This window comes from Mauremys mutica, chromosome 1 (assembly GCF_020497125.1).
Source record: "Mauremys mutica isolate MM-2020 ecotype Southern chromosome 1, ASM2049712v1, whole genome shotgun sequence".
Lineage (NCBI taxonomy): Eukaryota > Metazoa > Chordata > Testudines > Geoemydidae > Mauremys > Mauremys mutica.
The window spans coordinates 20,919,213-20,935,219 of NC_059072.1; the positions used below are offsets into that span (position 1 = coordinate 20,919,213).

At 42.5% G+C, this 16,007-nt stretch overlaps 1 protein-coding gene across 3 annotated transcripts in view; it reads left to right on the forward strand.

The window, feature by feature from the left end:
• Nucleotides 1-16,007, forward strand: part of PCLO (piccolo presynaptic cytomatrix protein) — a 541,568-nt gene that overhangs the window by 351,554 nt on the left and 174,007 nt on the right. For all 3 annotated transcript variants that reach the window (XM_045030493.1, XM_045030503.1, XM_045030514.1), the window contains exon 9: nt 4,379-4,460. In XM_045030493.1, coding sequence (XP_044886428.1) covers nt 4,379-4,460 — 82 coding nt within the window. The remainder of the gene's footprint in view (nt 1-4,378; nt 4,461-16,007) is intronic.

The following is a 16,007-nucleotide window of genomic DNA, read 5'->3' on the forward strand; positions in this document are numbered from 1 at the left end:
CGTGTGACATCATTAAAAAGTGAGCTCACCGAAGCTTCACAGGACTGATCCAAAGCCCATTGATTTCAATGGAAAGACTCTCAAAGACTTTAGATGAGGCCTCCAGAGCAGAATTACTGGATATACAGCACCAAGGAGAGAAACTCCTGTTGCCTGTCCTGTCCTCTGCACTATAGAATCTCCTGATTCTTGTGTCTCCCAGTAAACCTAATCTTCATACAGAGAAGTGCCTGGGCATGATATGTCACTGGCAGGGGGAAAAAGAGATGTCATAACTAAAATGATTCCCATGTCACAATTCGAAAGAGCCCCAGCAAATTTACCCACCGTTCCCCGCTGTTTAACAGCATAAAGATGATTCACTCTTCAGAGAGACTTCAGCTGACTAATAACATGAAACGTGTGACCAGTGCTGGAGGAAACACTTCAGTCTCATTTAGTTTTTCATTTAACTCACTGGTTTAGAAACCGCAGGGGCCTGCTGAGTAATGTGCTGAAAAATGTGACCTGAGTCCAATGTCTGCTTAACATCTGAGGGTTGTGCATTGGAGTGCAGACTGTAAGGGTGAAATTAAACTGTGGAGGTCACTGCAGTGTCAGCTGTGAACTGGGAGGATTTTGAGTGGAGTGGGCTACACCTCCTTGAATGCTGTGAAAAGGATCTTTGTAGCTGTTGTGTTGATCCATTGGCCCCAATACCGCATCTGACTGGCACGGTGGGACTGCAGGTTCAGCCCTGCGACCTAGTTCTAGGTTTGGAGGGTGCAGATTTGCTCCACACATGCACTCTGTTCGTATAAACAACCGGCTTTTTCTCTCATGTTGGCCAGATTTACACTGGCATGTGGAGTCACACCTCATTTATGCCAGCGTAACTCAGAGGCAAATCAGATCTGAAGCCCCAACATTCAGGCTTTATGCAGGTGGAATGGAGTTCACCCTAAATGAATTACCAGAACAGAATGTGTGAACAAATGACAGTCTTACCATGCTTGTGTTCTACATTGTTTGTAATAGATCAGGGGTAGGCAACCTATGGCACGCGTGCTGATTTTCAGTGGCACTCACACTGCCCGGGTCCTAGCCACCGGTCCAGGAGGCTCTGCATTTTAATTTAAATTTAAATGAAGCTTCTTAAACATTTTAAAAAAACGTATTTACTTTGCATACAACAATAGTTTAGTTATATATTATAGACTTATAGAAAGAGACCGTCTAAAAATGTTAAAATGTATTTACTGGCATGCAAAACCTTAAATTAGGGTGAATTAATGAAGACTCGGCACACCGCTTCTGAAAGGTTGCCGACCCCTGTAATAGATTAATATACTTTATATAAATGCATCTGAGTGGCTGGTTGATGTAAAAACACCCCTAATGATCAGAGATGACACAACCATTCCCACTAGCATTACCTATTTTCAGCAACATTTTTTGCCATTCATTTTTCTGCCTCTTTCCTCTCAGCTCTGACACATACTGTTCTGCAGCTAACACTCTAATATGATCTTCAGTTTAAGCACTATTCCCCACCAACTGTAAAGGAGAATATGAAGACCTGGATGCCAATAAGCTCTGATACTTTTATTCATGAGCATATTTATTACCAAGATTTACACTGATCATAAAAGTCTGGAAGTGTAAGTCATGAGAGCAACAGACTAAGCGAGTGCTGGTCTATTTTCTCTGATGTGCCTGCCACTGAGACATGCAGTACGGTGGTGTACATTTTGGGGATTATTATATATTCAGAAAATAAAGATAAAATAAAATATATTGGAATTTGCAGTTTATAGGCCAGAACCTCACCTGTGATAAATTGACATAACTCTGTTGATAAAAATGGAGCTATGTTGATTTATCCTAATGATTTATCCCAGAGCTAAAAATCTGCCCCAATGTGCTTATAGCACTTCTTTGACTATTACTTTACCTTATTTTTTTTAATACTCCAGTGGATATATACCTATAAAAATGATTCAGTGTAGCTTTCAGACAATATAATTACAGTTAACCAACTTCTGTAAGATTTCAAATAGATTATTTTAATAATAATTATACTTGCTATATTTTGCTAATAATATTAATTAAAACCAAGATTCTGATCACTTCTGTTCATTAAAATCCCATAGTACTTTGAGCAACAGTAGACATGGTAGATCCTGGTGTCTTGGCAAAATTCCAGTTTCAGTAAGTAGATTCTGCATACAGTACCAGCAGTCAGTTTTGACTTGTTCTGTAGTGCTCATGTGCACTGTTAAACTCATGGGCTACCCCTTAATTAGCTTTTATTTAAAAATCTGATTTCACAGCTCATTTTACGAGGTAAACCAGGATAAAGTAACTTGTACAAGACTGTTCCCGCTGAAATCAAAGGTAATTTGGTTACTAACTTCAATGGGGACAGTAGTTCAATTCTGTAGAGGTAAGACAGTCTAAACTAGGATAGGAGGTAAGGTCTAGTTTTCCTTCTTACCTCTGCTACTGACCTTCTGGGTGAATTTGGGCATGTCACATCACCTCTCTGTTTCGCCTCCCACCTTGTGTGTGGTGTGTATTTAGATTATAAACTCTTTGGGGCAGGAGCTGTGCTGGTAAAGTATCTAGTACAATGGCTGTTGAAGTCTCTACATACATGCTACTTTAATCGAGGACCTTTCTATTACTCAGTTGTCTAGGCTATACCAAACTTTCCCTTTTCGATTTGTACGAACAAGGGTCACATTTAAAATGTCTTCTAGTTCAAATGAGTCTACTAATTTGAGAGAGATTTTTCATACTTAATATGAGGAATACTAGTAGAACTAATAATATCCTCCAAGCAATAGACGCTTCTGAAGGGTGACCACCGTAGATGGATATAATAACTGAGTAAATATGAAACTAGAATAGCAGTTTATCTCAGAAATCTTCAAAAGAAATCAAGATGAAATCTCATTGCACGCCTCACATAATTTGAATATGATCATAATCACTTACTGAAGAAAGACAAAAGAGGGTTGTTGTGACTCAATCATCAAATTAAATCAGAGGCAGTGAGGTCCAAGGGAGAAGGTACCAATAGTTTATTATTATTAAATAAACTACTGAAACTGCATTACTGCTTGTATGCTGACCCACTCTGATATGATCATCTGCTTTTAGAAGTCTTGTCTAACCCAAGAATATGTGAGCCCGACAGGAAATCCATTGCAAACAGATTTGTCATTCTGAGATACAGCTGCAAAACAGTTTCCTAACTCCATCTTTTATACTTCAGCTCACAAGGAAGTGAGCTGAACTCCACATGTGCAATTGGAGACCATAGAAAATAAAAGGCAGGGAGATTGTGCATTCTGCTCTCACATTGAAAGATGAAAGTGGGGGATAAGTTGGGCTGAAAGTGTCATAGACATAGTCGTGCATCAGTCTTTCCACATGGACCCTTTCAGCAGGCACAGACAGAAAGCATCTGTAACCCTCTGGTCAGTGTATGTTTCGTGTCCCTCTCAGTGCCCGGTCCACAGGGGCGATGGATCTGTAACAGCTGGTAGCTTGAGAACATAGCACTGTAGCACAAGCTGTAGAGACTCATGCTTTCAGCTCTGGAGATCCGTGCTGTCAGCCAAAATGGCAATTGTCATACATCTTCATATAAACGATATTCCTAAAAGTTTTAGGCCGGGATTTTCAAAGGAACTTTAAATCTTGACAGTCATTGGAGGTTAGGCATCTTTCTTTGAAAACACCGGCCTTAAAGAATTAACTAATGCGATTAAAGAAGGAGTCTGAGGTTCAGGCAAGAGAGGAAATAAAATACATGCTTATAGATGAGACAGAAAAAGAGTAAGAGCCCCTATCTGACTATATAACTATGGTGAGGGGTATGTTAGCAATGCCTAAGATGGGGAGAGATTCATTCAGAATGTATATTTTTGGTGAGACCAAAGCAATACCTCATGGACCTTTTATAAATCTATCCACACCTTCATCCTAGGCCCCTGTTTGCATTCCAGCCCTCTCCTTATGCATTACACAAATCCCATAGTCAAAGGATCAACAGTCACGCTGCTTTATGGCTCCCGTTAGGGGATGCAATAGAACAAAGCAGACAATTTCAAGTCTCAAGGAAAATAAACGAAAACTAAAGCCAGCCTTAAAATGACTCCAGTAATATGGAAGTAATGCCCAAACACTCACATGCCTGTTAACAAATGTCCCAATTTGTGGGTTAAAACTCTGGGGAATGATTGAACAAGGATGAGATATGATTGTCAAATATCCCAAAACCAGATATGTGATTCATAGGAGCGTTGGTTGTATGACTGGCTTTTTTAAGTTGTTATTAAAATGGATATGCTTTACATTTTTTATGACATGCATGTTTTATGTTCCGCAGATAAATGGGAAGCCTCTTCAGTACATTTTCCCTCATGCAAGACTCAAACTACTGAGAGACCCAAAGGATCACACTGTATCAGGTAAAAATAATAAAATCCAAACAAAATTTACACCTGGTTTTATTAGAATGCTTATTAAGTAGCATGCACATGGTTTGCAGTGCTAACGATGGTTGCTCAGTCCTGTGCGGCAGGAAATGTACTGCTCATCGTACATGTTTTTAGTGATAACAGAAAACAGTGACCTACAAAAAGGGCCATGGGACTTTGTTAAAAATAGATAAATTACTGTAAACAGTTGGATACTGAAAACACATAAGCAACTTGGCTATATTAGTGAGACATATCCAGAGGCTGTATGTCTGTCACTCTCTATATGTCTGTCCTCTTCATATGAGTCCGGTGGCACCTTATATACTAATAGATGTATTCGAGCATAAGCTTTCATGGGTGAATATCCACTTCATCAGACGCATGCTGCAGGACTCTTTGTTGCTTTTTACAGATCCAGACTAACACGGCTACCCCTCTGATACTCTACCCCATATGACAATCTCCTATAGAATTTAATAGGGATGAAGCCATTAAGAATCTAAAGAAATTGAATAGGCTTGTGTAAAAATTCAGAACTTTCAGAATTTTATGAAGTATTCTGGCCTTTCTATAGAGTTTCTGGAACTACCCTAGAGAAGCAGTATAATTATTTTTAAAATTATGTCAGATAGTTTAAAAACCTATAGAAAAGTTATTGCTTTCTGTTATAGTCTATAGAAACTTTTCTCCCTCATCATCCCTTCACGTGTGTGTGTGTGTGTGTGTGTGTGTGTGTGTGTAGTGAGAGTGAAAGAGATCAGCTGAGAGCTGATATGTGTTATTTTGTATCCTATTACATGTTCTACAGCTGGTGAATCAGGACCAGTGCTGCAGTACAATTCTTCTATGTCAGAGTGTAAAACACCGTATATATCAAGATCTAATAGGTGCTAGGTCTGTTTGTTGTTTTTTCAGAATTGCACATTTTTTAATAAGAGAGTGTATTGATTAGGAATTAAGTGTTTTTCCGTGGAGATACACGCGATTTATATTCTGCCAGTGGTGTGTAATTTAGGCTTTTGTGGTTTTGTTGCAGAAAAATCAGACTTTCTTTTAACTACTATTGAAAATTCTAATAGCATATGTCAAAATCCACTTCTGTCTAGAAGTAATTGCTTGTTGCCGACCACTGGTTTCCCTCCAGCATTTAATTGGAAGTAGCATTGCTATATATTGCTTTCCCAGCATTTAATTTCGTTGCATTGCTATATATTGCTTTCCCAGCATTTTTGGCCGAAAATCTCAATTATTTTTTCACATCCTCCTCCTGTCTTTCAGGCATGTAAACAAGTGGGGCACTCCCATGTGCCCCCTTGTGTCTGGGGTGCCTCTGTACTGCTGTGATTTGTAGCTTCCCTCTTCCAGGCCCTTTTAAACAGACTCGACACATTTGCTCATCCAATCACCACCCTTATTGGGCCTGGCTTCATTCAGACAAATGAATTAAAAAAGCAAAACTCGAAGTCCCCAAAGTCCATCCCAGGGCACAACTTTTACCTCAGAGCCTGGTGTTCACAGGGTCCTTTTATCAGTTCTTAGGTAGGGTGACCAGACAGCAAGTGTGAAAAATCGGGACAGGGGGTGGGGGGTAATAGGAGTCTATATAAGAAAAATACCTAAAAATTGGGACTGCCCCTATAAAATCGGGACATCTGGTCAGCCTATTAGGAGGTGCCCCATTCTAGGGTTTGGTTTGCCTCTGCCTTCTCAGAGCTGACTCTCTTACAGACATCCCAGGGTTAGCTCCCGCATCGAGAACTGCCTCAGGCTCCTATAAGGAATCAGCTGCTCGAAGTTCCCTCCCTGGTCCAGGTATTTCTGGTTGGCTCCTTTAGCAAGTCTGCTCCAAGGTTCAAGTCTCCTGCCAGCAGCTCTTTCGCTCCCTTTGCTCTTTCACAAGGCGTTACAGCAGTTTTCTCTCTGTGTACTCCCTTGGCATTAATTCTACAAAATAGATATTGCACCCACTAATTAATTTCAAATATGTAGCTCTCCCGCTATCCCAGACTACAGAGTTTAAAAAGACAGTTCATACCCTTTGTATAGCCCTGGGCTCCTGAAGTCAATTGGAGTTACTTGTAATCCTCCTGGGGATTTCTTGCCCTGCAGGGAAATGAATAATGCTGAGATCCAAGCTGTTCTCTTCCTGCAGACCAGGTGGAATTATAGCTGCATGAAACTAGTTACCTCGTGGTTTTATTTTGCAGTGGGCCTGATTCTCTCACCGCTGTTGTGTGCTGTTATTTACACTTCTGCACACGGAGTGTAAACTGCTGCTGCCTAACCTGAATCCTCCATTGGCTCACACCCACTGTGAGCAGCATTTCACACCCACTGTGCACAAATGTAAATCACCATGCAGGATGAGAAAGGATGGAAAATCATGCCTTGTATATTTAATTCCCCTTCACCTTCTGATACTCTCACTGTAAATGGTTATTTTTCTCAGGCTCCTCTTCAACCACTGTGTGCACTTGTCATTCACAAGAGAAATCACCACTGAGAATGGTACAACTTGCCTATGGGAATCAGTAGCCTCCAATCTAAAAATATTTGTGTGTATTGTACATGGGCTCATGGGCTTCTTATTGGTGTGTTAGCACAAGCAGGTGGAGTTCCTGGAATGGTGGTACAGGTATAAACAACAGAGCAACGTGAATGTATTACTGGAAGAGAATTCAGAGGTATCTCTCCTGGTGCTGCCAGTGCCTTCTGGTACACAATAGCTTCACTTTCTCCCTCGGGCTGGAAGAATACACCCTAAAGTTCCTCCCAGTTACTTCCTGACACTCTGGGAGAAGCTATAGTCTGTACATGTGGCACAGAGACCTAGCCACCATAACTGGGGCTAGATTTTCAGAACAGTTCAGCATGTTAGGTGAACACTTCATGCCTTTTGAAAATCTATTCATCAGTGTCACGCTGGGAGCGGCTGGCTTCTGAGACTCCTTGAGAATGCAGCCTGATGAAGGATTGCTGTCCCTGAGTTACATCTACTGGGAAATGGAGCATAATGTGGTAGAAAGGCTAAGATCCCAAACAGAGAAAAGGGGAGAGCAGTGACTATTGTATATAGTCCCTCCTATCCCCAGAGATGTCTGGGGCACTGCCACTCCACAGGGTTTAGGATAGGATGGCATGGAGCTATGGAGCCTGCAGACTTGTTAAATGTTGGGTTTCAAGTGGAAATTTACTTATTGCTGCTTGGAGCAGAAGATATTCTCTTCTCTCTCCCCTCCTTCCCCCCAGTGATTTCTGTCTCCCTTGCACATCAGGTAGGTTGCAAATGCAGGAGGATGGTAGTTAGCCAAAGGCAGGACAGCTGCTGTCAGGGAGGAGGTAGGCAGGAAAACATTTGAAGGCTTGGGATTTGCATATTTCATTCCTCACATATCTTTGAGGTAAATGGAATTTTGGGCCCCCTTTGCATGCCAGCCTTCCCTCACCCTGCTCTTCTGAAGAGAAAAGCTGGTAGAAATGCTGCAAATGTAAATATGCAGAGTTTTCTGCTGGGTTTTTTTTATCTTGGGTGGTCTCTCCCAGGAGCCACATTCCCCAGCTCCTATTTGCTATTATAAAAATGAGTTGTTTGACCAACCAATACCAATGAACTGCAGGTGACTAGTTCTAGTTATCATCCAAACAGTGAATGAAGCTGTTTATATAAAACCAGAGGCAGAGGAGATCTTAGAAAGATTTATACGGTGCCAGATCATGTAAAATTGTAATAATTAACTAATACATATCTTAGAAATCCCACGAGCCCCACCACAGCAGAGGTGGCACAGCAGCAAGATAATTGGATGATCCCCATATATAATATGGCATCTCCTCATTTAAAAAACAACAAAAACAAAGCAGAGATGTCAGAATATTCAGCCACTCAGATGATGTGATCAGCTAAATTTGTAAGCTATTTGGGGCAGAGATGTTCAGTTATTATATGTTTGTACAGTGCCTAGCACAACGGAGCGGTAACTCAGTTGAAGCTAATAGAGGCTATAAATGTTAAATATTAACAGTATCAGATCTGTTTAAATCCTTTTCAAACAGTCTAGAGTGACTCTGCATACCTAGCACACAGTCTTTTTTTAAAGTGAAAGCAGACAATACAACAGTCACATTACTTCCAGAGTTGAGGGCCTGTCAGGCCTATGCCTTAGGCTGTCTTGGTGCACACCCAAAAGTTTCCCTCAGATTTTGTCAGGAGAGTGAGGTGCTGAAGGCAGGGGCATGCCATCTCTGTCTGCAAGGCATGCACTCCATGGCCTTTCTATGCCTGACTGGTTATATGTTGTCCAACTGGAGGGCTGTGGACTGGATCCAGCTCCCAGAATGGTTCCGTCTGGCCTTCATGAAGGATGCCATTTTGTAGAACAAAATGGCATCTTCCACAGAGCGTGACCTTGTACACACCACATATGCACAGAGAATGCCATTTTGGACTGCCTAAGGCCTACAAGGGAGTTGTTGCATGCCTTACTAAAACTGGCACAGCATGCCGTTGGCTGATGGAATGAAGGACTGGACCCCTAACGATCAATTAGTTTTCAGTCCTGTGAGAGGCTACTAAGATCGGCGTGTGACTGATCTGTGGAAAAACTGAATGGATCTTACCAAACTGCCCCTTTTTTTCTGTATCATGCACCATCCCCTAGAGCTCTCAGCTCTTCTCTGTAGTTCAGGAAGATTTATAATATAAAATGTCCTCAATGCATTTGCCAAAGCCCAGCAAGTGGCCTTTTACTGTTAGGCCTGACTAAATTGCCGAAGGGCTTTGTCTCTAAAGTTTCGTTAATAGTTTTCAATACATTTGGAAGGAATTGGCATCGTTGTGCAGCTCAGATGCCAAAGCAATGATGGCCGTGATCAGGGAATGATAATGTAGCAGCGTTTAATGATCCAGAAACACACTGCTTGTTTTCACTCAAAGTCTACTTGTCTCTTATGGGTCCTTGGCCACAGCCAGCAAGAGAGTTCTTTTTAGCATGCCAGCATCTTCCCCTCTGGTGTTTGAAACGGAGTGGTTACAGCTGGAATAAAAGATGGCAGGGGTGGCTGCCTGAGATCATAAGGGTGCTGACAGTAGCTGCTGCAAATGTTGCAAGAGGGACACACACACCTTGTCTTCCTCCTCCTGATCGTAAGACCCTTTCTCATGCAGGATGAAGGCTCAGCATGGCAGGAAATCTCAATAGCTCTCCATGTCTGGCTGCATCCAAGTATGGTTAGCCCATGGCTGCAGCATATTATCATGTGGGACTGAATTACAGTGCTACAGGCAATGCTCCTTTCCCAAATGTACGGTGTCAAGATGTCATCTTTCCAGTTCTGTCCCTGCTGGGCAAAAAGCACCTGTTAGCTGCAAGGCTGTCTGTGCTGCAGAACACCCTCCCTGCTGCCCCTTCGTGTGCAGGCAGAGCAGCGGTACCGGGAGGAGTCTGCACTGAATATGCTAGTTAGGTTCTGGGCAGAGGCTAGGCCTCTGGACTGTCACTTCTGCTGATCTAGTATTCAAGAAACCATACACAGGAGGGGCTGGGCTGACATGTCTGCAAAGAGGCTTCAGAGGTGCTTCAAACCCTACCCATAGTTTGATGGGTTAATTTCTCTCTCCTCCCCCACCCCCGCCATCAAAATCAGACGTAATACCCAGGCCGAGCAAATTTACTGGGCATTTGTTCAGAGGGATGGGGGTGGATTTAAAACAATTTTCATGTATCAAGCCTACATTGCTAGACTTTCGTCCTAGTGCATATATTTTGAGTTATTTCAGCTTCAAGTCAGTTCTGACAACAAAACCATAGATTAAAGTGCAGACATGCAGTGAACATAAGGAACTATTACCAGTCAGATAACAAGTGCATAGAACACAGGTACAGTCCAGGTTTAGCCTGGGGTGGCGGCCATGAAGATAAGGGAATGGGATATAACTTGTTCCCGATGCTTCACCCAGAGCTGGTGCTAGCCCACTGGGGGCCCTAAGCAGGAATATTTCTCTCCCTCCCCATACTAAAAAAGCAAATAGGGGGCCCCCTTGAGCTGCTCGAAGCTCTAAGCAATTGCTTAGTCTGCTTATGCCTAATGCTGGTTTTGAGTTCACCCTTCACGTAGGGGCAGCTGTCTCAATCCTGGAGTGTATGTGGGGTGCCCCTGCTTCCATGGGCCCAATACCCTGGAGACCGGAGATGATCCTTCCTACAAGAAGTGCCCTGCCCTTCCCCAGAGACCAGCACACAAGCTCTCCCTGATCACGCACACGGACACACCCAAGTGCGGCGAGGGGTTTACCCCTAAACATTGATGATTCCAGCTCATGGACCTCTTCCCCTTCTGAGGGAACTGAAAAGCAAGTAAACCTGAGGGGAACAGAAGGGTATACAGATTATGTGGCCAGGATCATCCTGTGGGATTTGCCATTACAAGCAGTGAGGGAAGGTGGGGCTGGGTCACTTAATGAACGTAGGTAGAGGATGAAGATGTTTGTTATGTTACTTAATGCACTGCTAGAAAGTGCTCAGATACTACAGTGATAGCGCAGCATGAGAACTATATAGAATAGAATAGAAAACAAATCTGGTTTCACATCTGTGCAGCTAAGTCTTCAAATTGTGTTGTCCATCAAGAAGATATGACTATCCTGCATCATAGATTCGAAGCCATAAGGGATGATTGGGACCATTCTGATCACCTTTATAATACAGGCCATTGATCTTTTCTGACCACTGTGGCAGTCAGTCTGAGTTGTGCTCACTGCTCGGCACTTATGAAAATCAGGCCAGTCTGGAATAAGTGGTTGTTGGTTTTTTTGTTTTTTTTTCCCCCAAGATTCCCTAACAGCTAGTGGGGAGAACCCCTAATGTTGCTGTTTCTAACACTGAGTTAGCATGACACTGTATTTTTAGCATGGATGAATAGCAGTTGAGGAATGGCCACTGAGTGAGGTTCTTGTGCAACAGCTCACAGATCAATACTTACTGTGAAATCCTTAGGCAGAATTAAAAGAAAAATAGATTCTCAGTCCTAAATCTAGTCCTGAATTGTTAAGGACACTAGGACAAAGACAGCCCTCATTTATGCCCATGCAGCCTCAGTGAGTTAAATTAAGTTGCACGGGAGTAACTGAGGGCTCAATTGGAGAGGCAGGGGGATAATATATCTATATCTTAATAGTCATTATACAGTGTAAATTAGTTAGATGTCACCTTTCTGGGTAAACAAGCAACATGTTTATGCATGTTTGTGTTTACCTAGAAATATTTTATAGGCTTTTATTCCATGTCTGTGATTACCTCTCTAAATAGCTCTTTATTCTGAATTCCCTAAAAAGTGTTTTAAAAAGTAAGTTCCACTGACATCATTCAGCAGCTTAATAGCCTGTGTACTTTCCTCTTTTAGAACATGATCATCTCTTGAGTGTGTGCCATAGTGTGTGGGGATTTTTTGAGAAGAGAATATACCCTTTACCCTTGAAGGTTCATGCCTGGTATCTTACAAACTGGACTGGAGAAGACATTGGAAAAATAAAGCAGGAGGGTGGAAGGCAGATTCCCACAGAGAAGAAAGTGAAGTTAAAATTTTAGGCACATATGAATGATATGCGTACACAAAGCTTGTCGAGAATATTAGGGAAAATTAGAAACCCAGGACATGCTGAGGTAAGTTTGCACTTCTCAGATAAGCTCTTAAACTATCATAACTACCACAAGAGAAGGCAGCATGCCATCTTCCCTTACTTATACAGAGACTATCAAAAAAGTACAGTGTGCAGCTTTGGTTTAATAATTTGTCTCATCCATTCATGTCTCCAGTTACTAAGTATGATTCATGGAAGTGCTCTAAGAGCATGTTCTGGGGGTATGAAGTTTATATATGCAGGCATACTAGCACAGTCAAATGATATTTAAAGAACTGGCTGTCACATGAGATCACAGAGCTCTTGACTATGAGGTGCTGAAAACCTATTACAACTGGGTGCACCTTCCTGGACTGAGCCCTTTATAATGATCTAAGAACAATTGCCTTCAGTGTTTGTCTGTGGATGGATAAGGTAGTAGTAGTAGCCTGGGTGCCTTATTTGACAAGTACAATGCTAATTCTGCCTTTCCTGAGCTTCTATGGTTTTAAACTCTATTATTCTTGACAAGTAATATGCACTTAACTCACCCATGCACTCTTGCCACCTTAATGCCACTTCAGCTAAGGTTTTTATGTGGAAATTTCCTGAGTCTTCAAAAAATACAGTCGTATGATCTGCTGTAGAAAATTTGTTTTTCTGCAAACTTTAAGAGATCCACAAGAAGGGAGGTCAAGCTGACCTTAGGAAGTTTTTCTTTTTATGTGGCATCTCCATTACTGGAGATTTGCAACCATGGTAGCCCATTCTGTATGATCCTCTGCTAAATTCTTTGTGAAGGAATAGTCCTCTTCATCCACTCAGGATACCACATCCTCCATCCAAGATTTTCTTTTTTTGCCTCATGTTCTTCTACCATCGACTGTCCTTGGAACATGGATCACCCACTGAACTGCTTCAAATGAAGTTCAAGGTGGGGAAAATCAAGCCTGAGGGCTCAAGCTGGACATGCAAAAACTGAGAGGCCCTAAATCAGGGGTAGGCAACCTATGGCACGGGTGCCGAAGGTGGCACGCGAGCTGATTTTCAGTGGCACTCACACTGCCAGGGTCCTGGCCACTGGTCCAGGGGGCTCTGCATTTTAATGTAATTTTTTAAATGAAGCTTCTTAAACATTTTAAAAACCGTATTTACTTTACATACAACAATAGTTTAGTTATATATTATAGACTTACAGAAAGAGACCTTCTAAAAACATTTAAATGTATTACTGGCACGCGAAACCTTAAATAAATGAAGACTCAGCACACCACTCCTGAAAGGTTGCCGGCCCCTGCCCTAAATCAATGGCTGCTTCTGAAAAGAACATTTATTTGTATTGTAGTGGCACCTAGCAGCCCCATTCATGGACCAGGACTCCATTGTGCTAGGGCAGGGATCAGCAACCTTTGGCACAGGTAAACAAATCGGCTGCAGGTAAACAAATCGGCCCATCAGGTAAACAAATCTGCTGGCGGGCTGGGCTGATTTGTTTACCTGCAGCGTCCGCAGGTTTGTCCGATCGCAGCTCCCACTAGCCACGGTTCAGCGTTCCAGGCCAATGGGGGCTGCGGGAAGTGGCGGCCAGCACATCCCTCGGCTCATGCGATCGGCCGAAACTGCAGATGCTGCAGGTAAACAAATCCTCCCGGCCCGCCAGCGGATTTCCCTGACAGGCCGCGTGCCAAAGGTTGCCGATCCCTGTGCTCGTGTGGCTGTACAGGCACAGAACGAAAGGACTGTCCCTGTTCCAAAGAACTTGTCTTGTTCTCCTCTAAAGCTGCATAGGCTAACATGGGGTCTAGTAGATAGAGCCTGGACTGGAACTGGGCTCTGTTCATAGCTCTGCTGATGGCCAGTTGTGTGACCTTTGGCAAATCATTTTAATCCCGCTCTGTGCCTCAGTTTCCCCATCTGTAAAATTGGGATAATGATACTGATTGCCTTTGTAAGGTGCTTTGAAATGTACTGTTGAAAAGCCACATACAATAGCTAGATATTATTATTCAAAGTTTGGAAGATGCATAAATAGGTGGTATGGACTGAGAAGTCTAATGAAAAAGCCAGGAGGTTAAGATAAGCAAAACAGAACAATGACTGGCATGTTGGGCTCTTTTGCTCTTCCTAAAAGTTCTTATTTGGCTACTTACTAGAAGTCCAGCTGGGTGATGGCTGGGGAGGCAATTACAAGTGGGTTTAATATAGGTCATCTTTCCAGAAAGGACTGGCATTTTTGTCAATTTCTTTTTTGCTCTCTGTAGAAAAATAATACTATGACACAGTTATTTGGCTAGCAAAGGGTACAGTGTTTAAATGAACCAAACTGTGTGGGGAAAATAATTGACTTTCTTCCTTGTCAGAAGAAATTGTACATTAGGGGCTCATTTTGCCAAACAGCAAACTGAATAGCAAATTAGCATGCATGTAACTCATTTTATGTTTTTCTTCCGCAGGAGTCAGGTTATTACAATAGCTGTTCATTTTGTGCACGAGAGAAATCAAGTGAATACATTACAAATGAATATCCAGTCCCATGAGATGTTGTTCTGACTCAGTTAAAAAAAAGCCTTTGTCAACACTCTCTTTACAATATGGAAAAATTCTTAATAATCTTAAAACCTTTTCTTTTAGGGCAGACGTAGTGGGTGGAACAGACAACTCAGGAGGAAGGGAACTGGTTACTTACAGTCACCAGTTCAAAACCAGCTTAGGTTAATAATGACTGAAAGGGTTTACCAGCCTCGATCAATAATGGCTGGATGCTGGCATATGTGAAACGAATGGAAGGTCTCAGTCCAGTTCTGTGGACAGATTTCCATTTCACAGAATTGCTGCAACACCACAAACCTAACCAGCATCCCAGAATTGAATATGTATGGGAAACAAACTGTCAAATCACCTCGTCATCCTTCCAGTGGGATGGCCTGAGGGTAGCTTGAAGTAGTGCTGCCCGCTGTTCTGCAAGTGAACAACACACTTCTGTCAGTTCAGCAACTTCCCCAAGCAATTACCAATAAATTATTAAAAGATGAATAACTGGAATTACAGGGTTTCTCCACCCTAGCTCCTGTCTAAAATTCAGGTTCATTTTCTAATGCTTTTCAGAGACCTATGAGTCATAATGTAGTTCCTCAGAATATGAACCACTCCCACTGAACAGCCTATGGGAAGGAAAGGAAGCGCATGGAATTTCCTACAGATTCCTCCATGGAGAGGAATGCTTCTCACTATGGAAGAAGCAGGGGTTTTAACTTCCAAGCCTAATAGAGTCTCAAGATTTTCCTTGGTCTTGAGAAATTCACCCATGGCACAGGGACATCCATGCCAAATCTTTATGCCTCTACACTGCACTGTGTGTAGGGGATCCACAGCAAAGTTAGTACAGCCTCAGGCAGGATCAGCTTTCCTGCACATTCTTCGCAGTGTTAGTTTGGAACGATGCACATCCCCCATGAGTGAATCCCCTGGTCCCATAAAGGTGGCTGGCAGGTGACATACATTCTGCATCATCCAAGGTGGCAGGGTGGTCCATTCACAAAAGCCATCCTCTGCATGCTGATCAGAAGCATGTGCTCTGATTCAGTTTATTAGACAATGTTGATTAGCTGAACAGAAAAAATAGTTATGAATGACCTTCTTCTACAGAACATTAACCACAATTATATAAATTTGTGACACAAGAACATGATATGCTACTAAGCCAAGGTGCACAGTGTCTTAGGCCATATCTACACTAGCAAGCTTACAGTGGCACAGCTGTATTGATCCAGCTGTGCTGCTGTAAGAGCGCTTGTGGAGCTGTGTTATGCCGATGGGAGAGAACTCTCCTGTTGACATAATAAAACCAGCTCAACGAGTGGCAGTAGCTATGTCGGCGGGAGAGAGTCTGTGCACACGAACACTTATGCCAGCAAAACTTA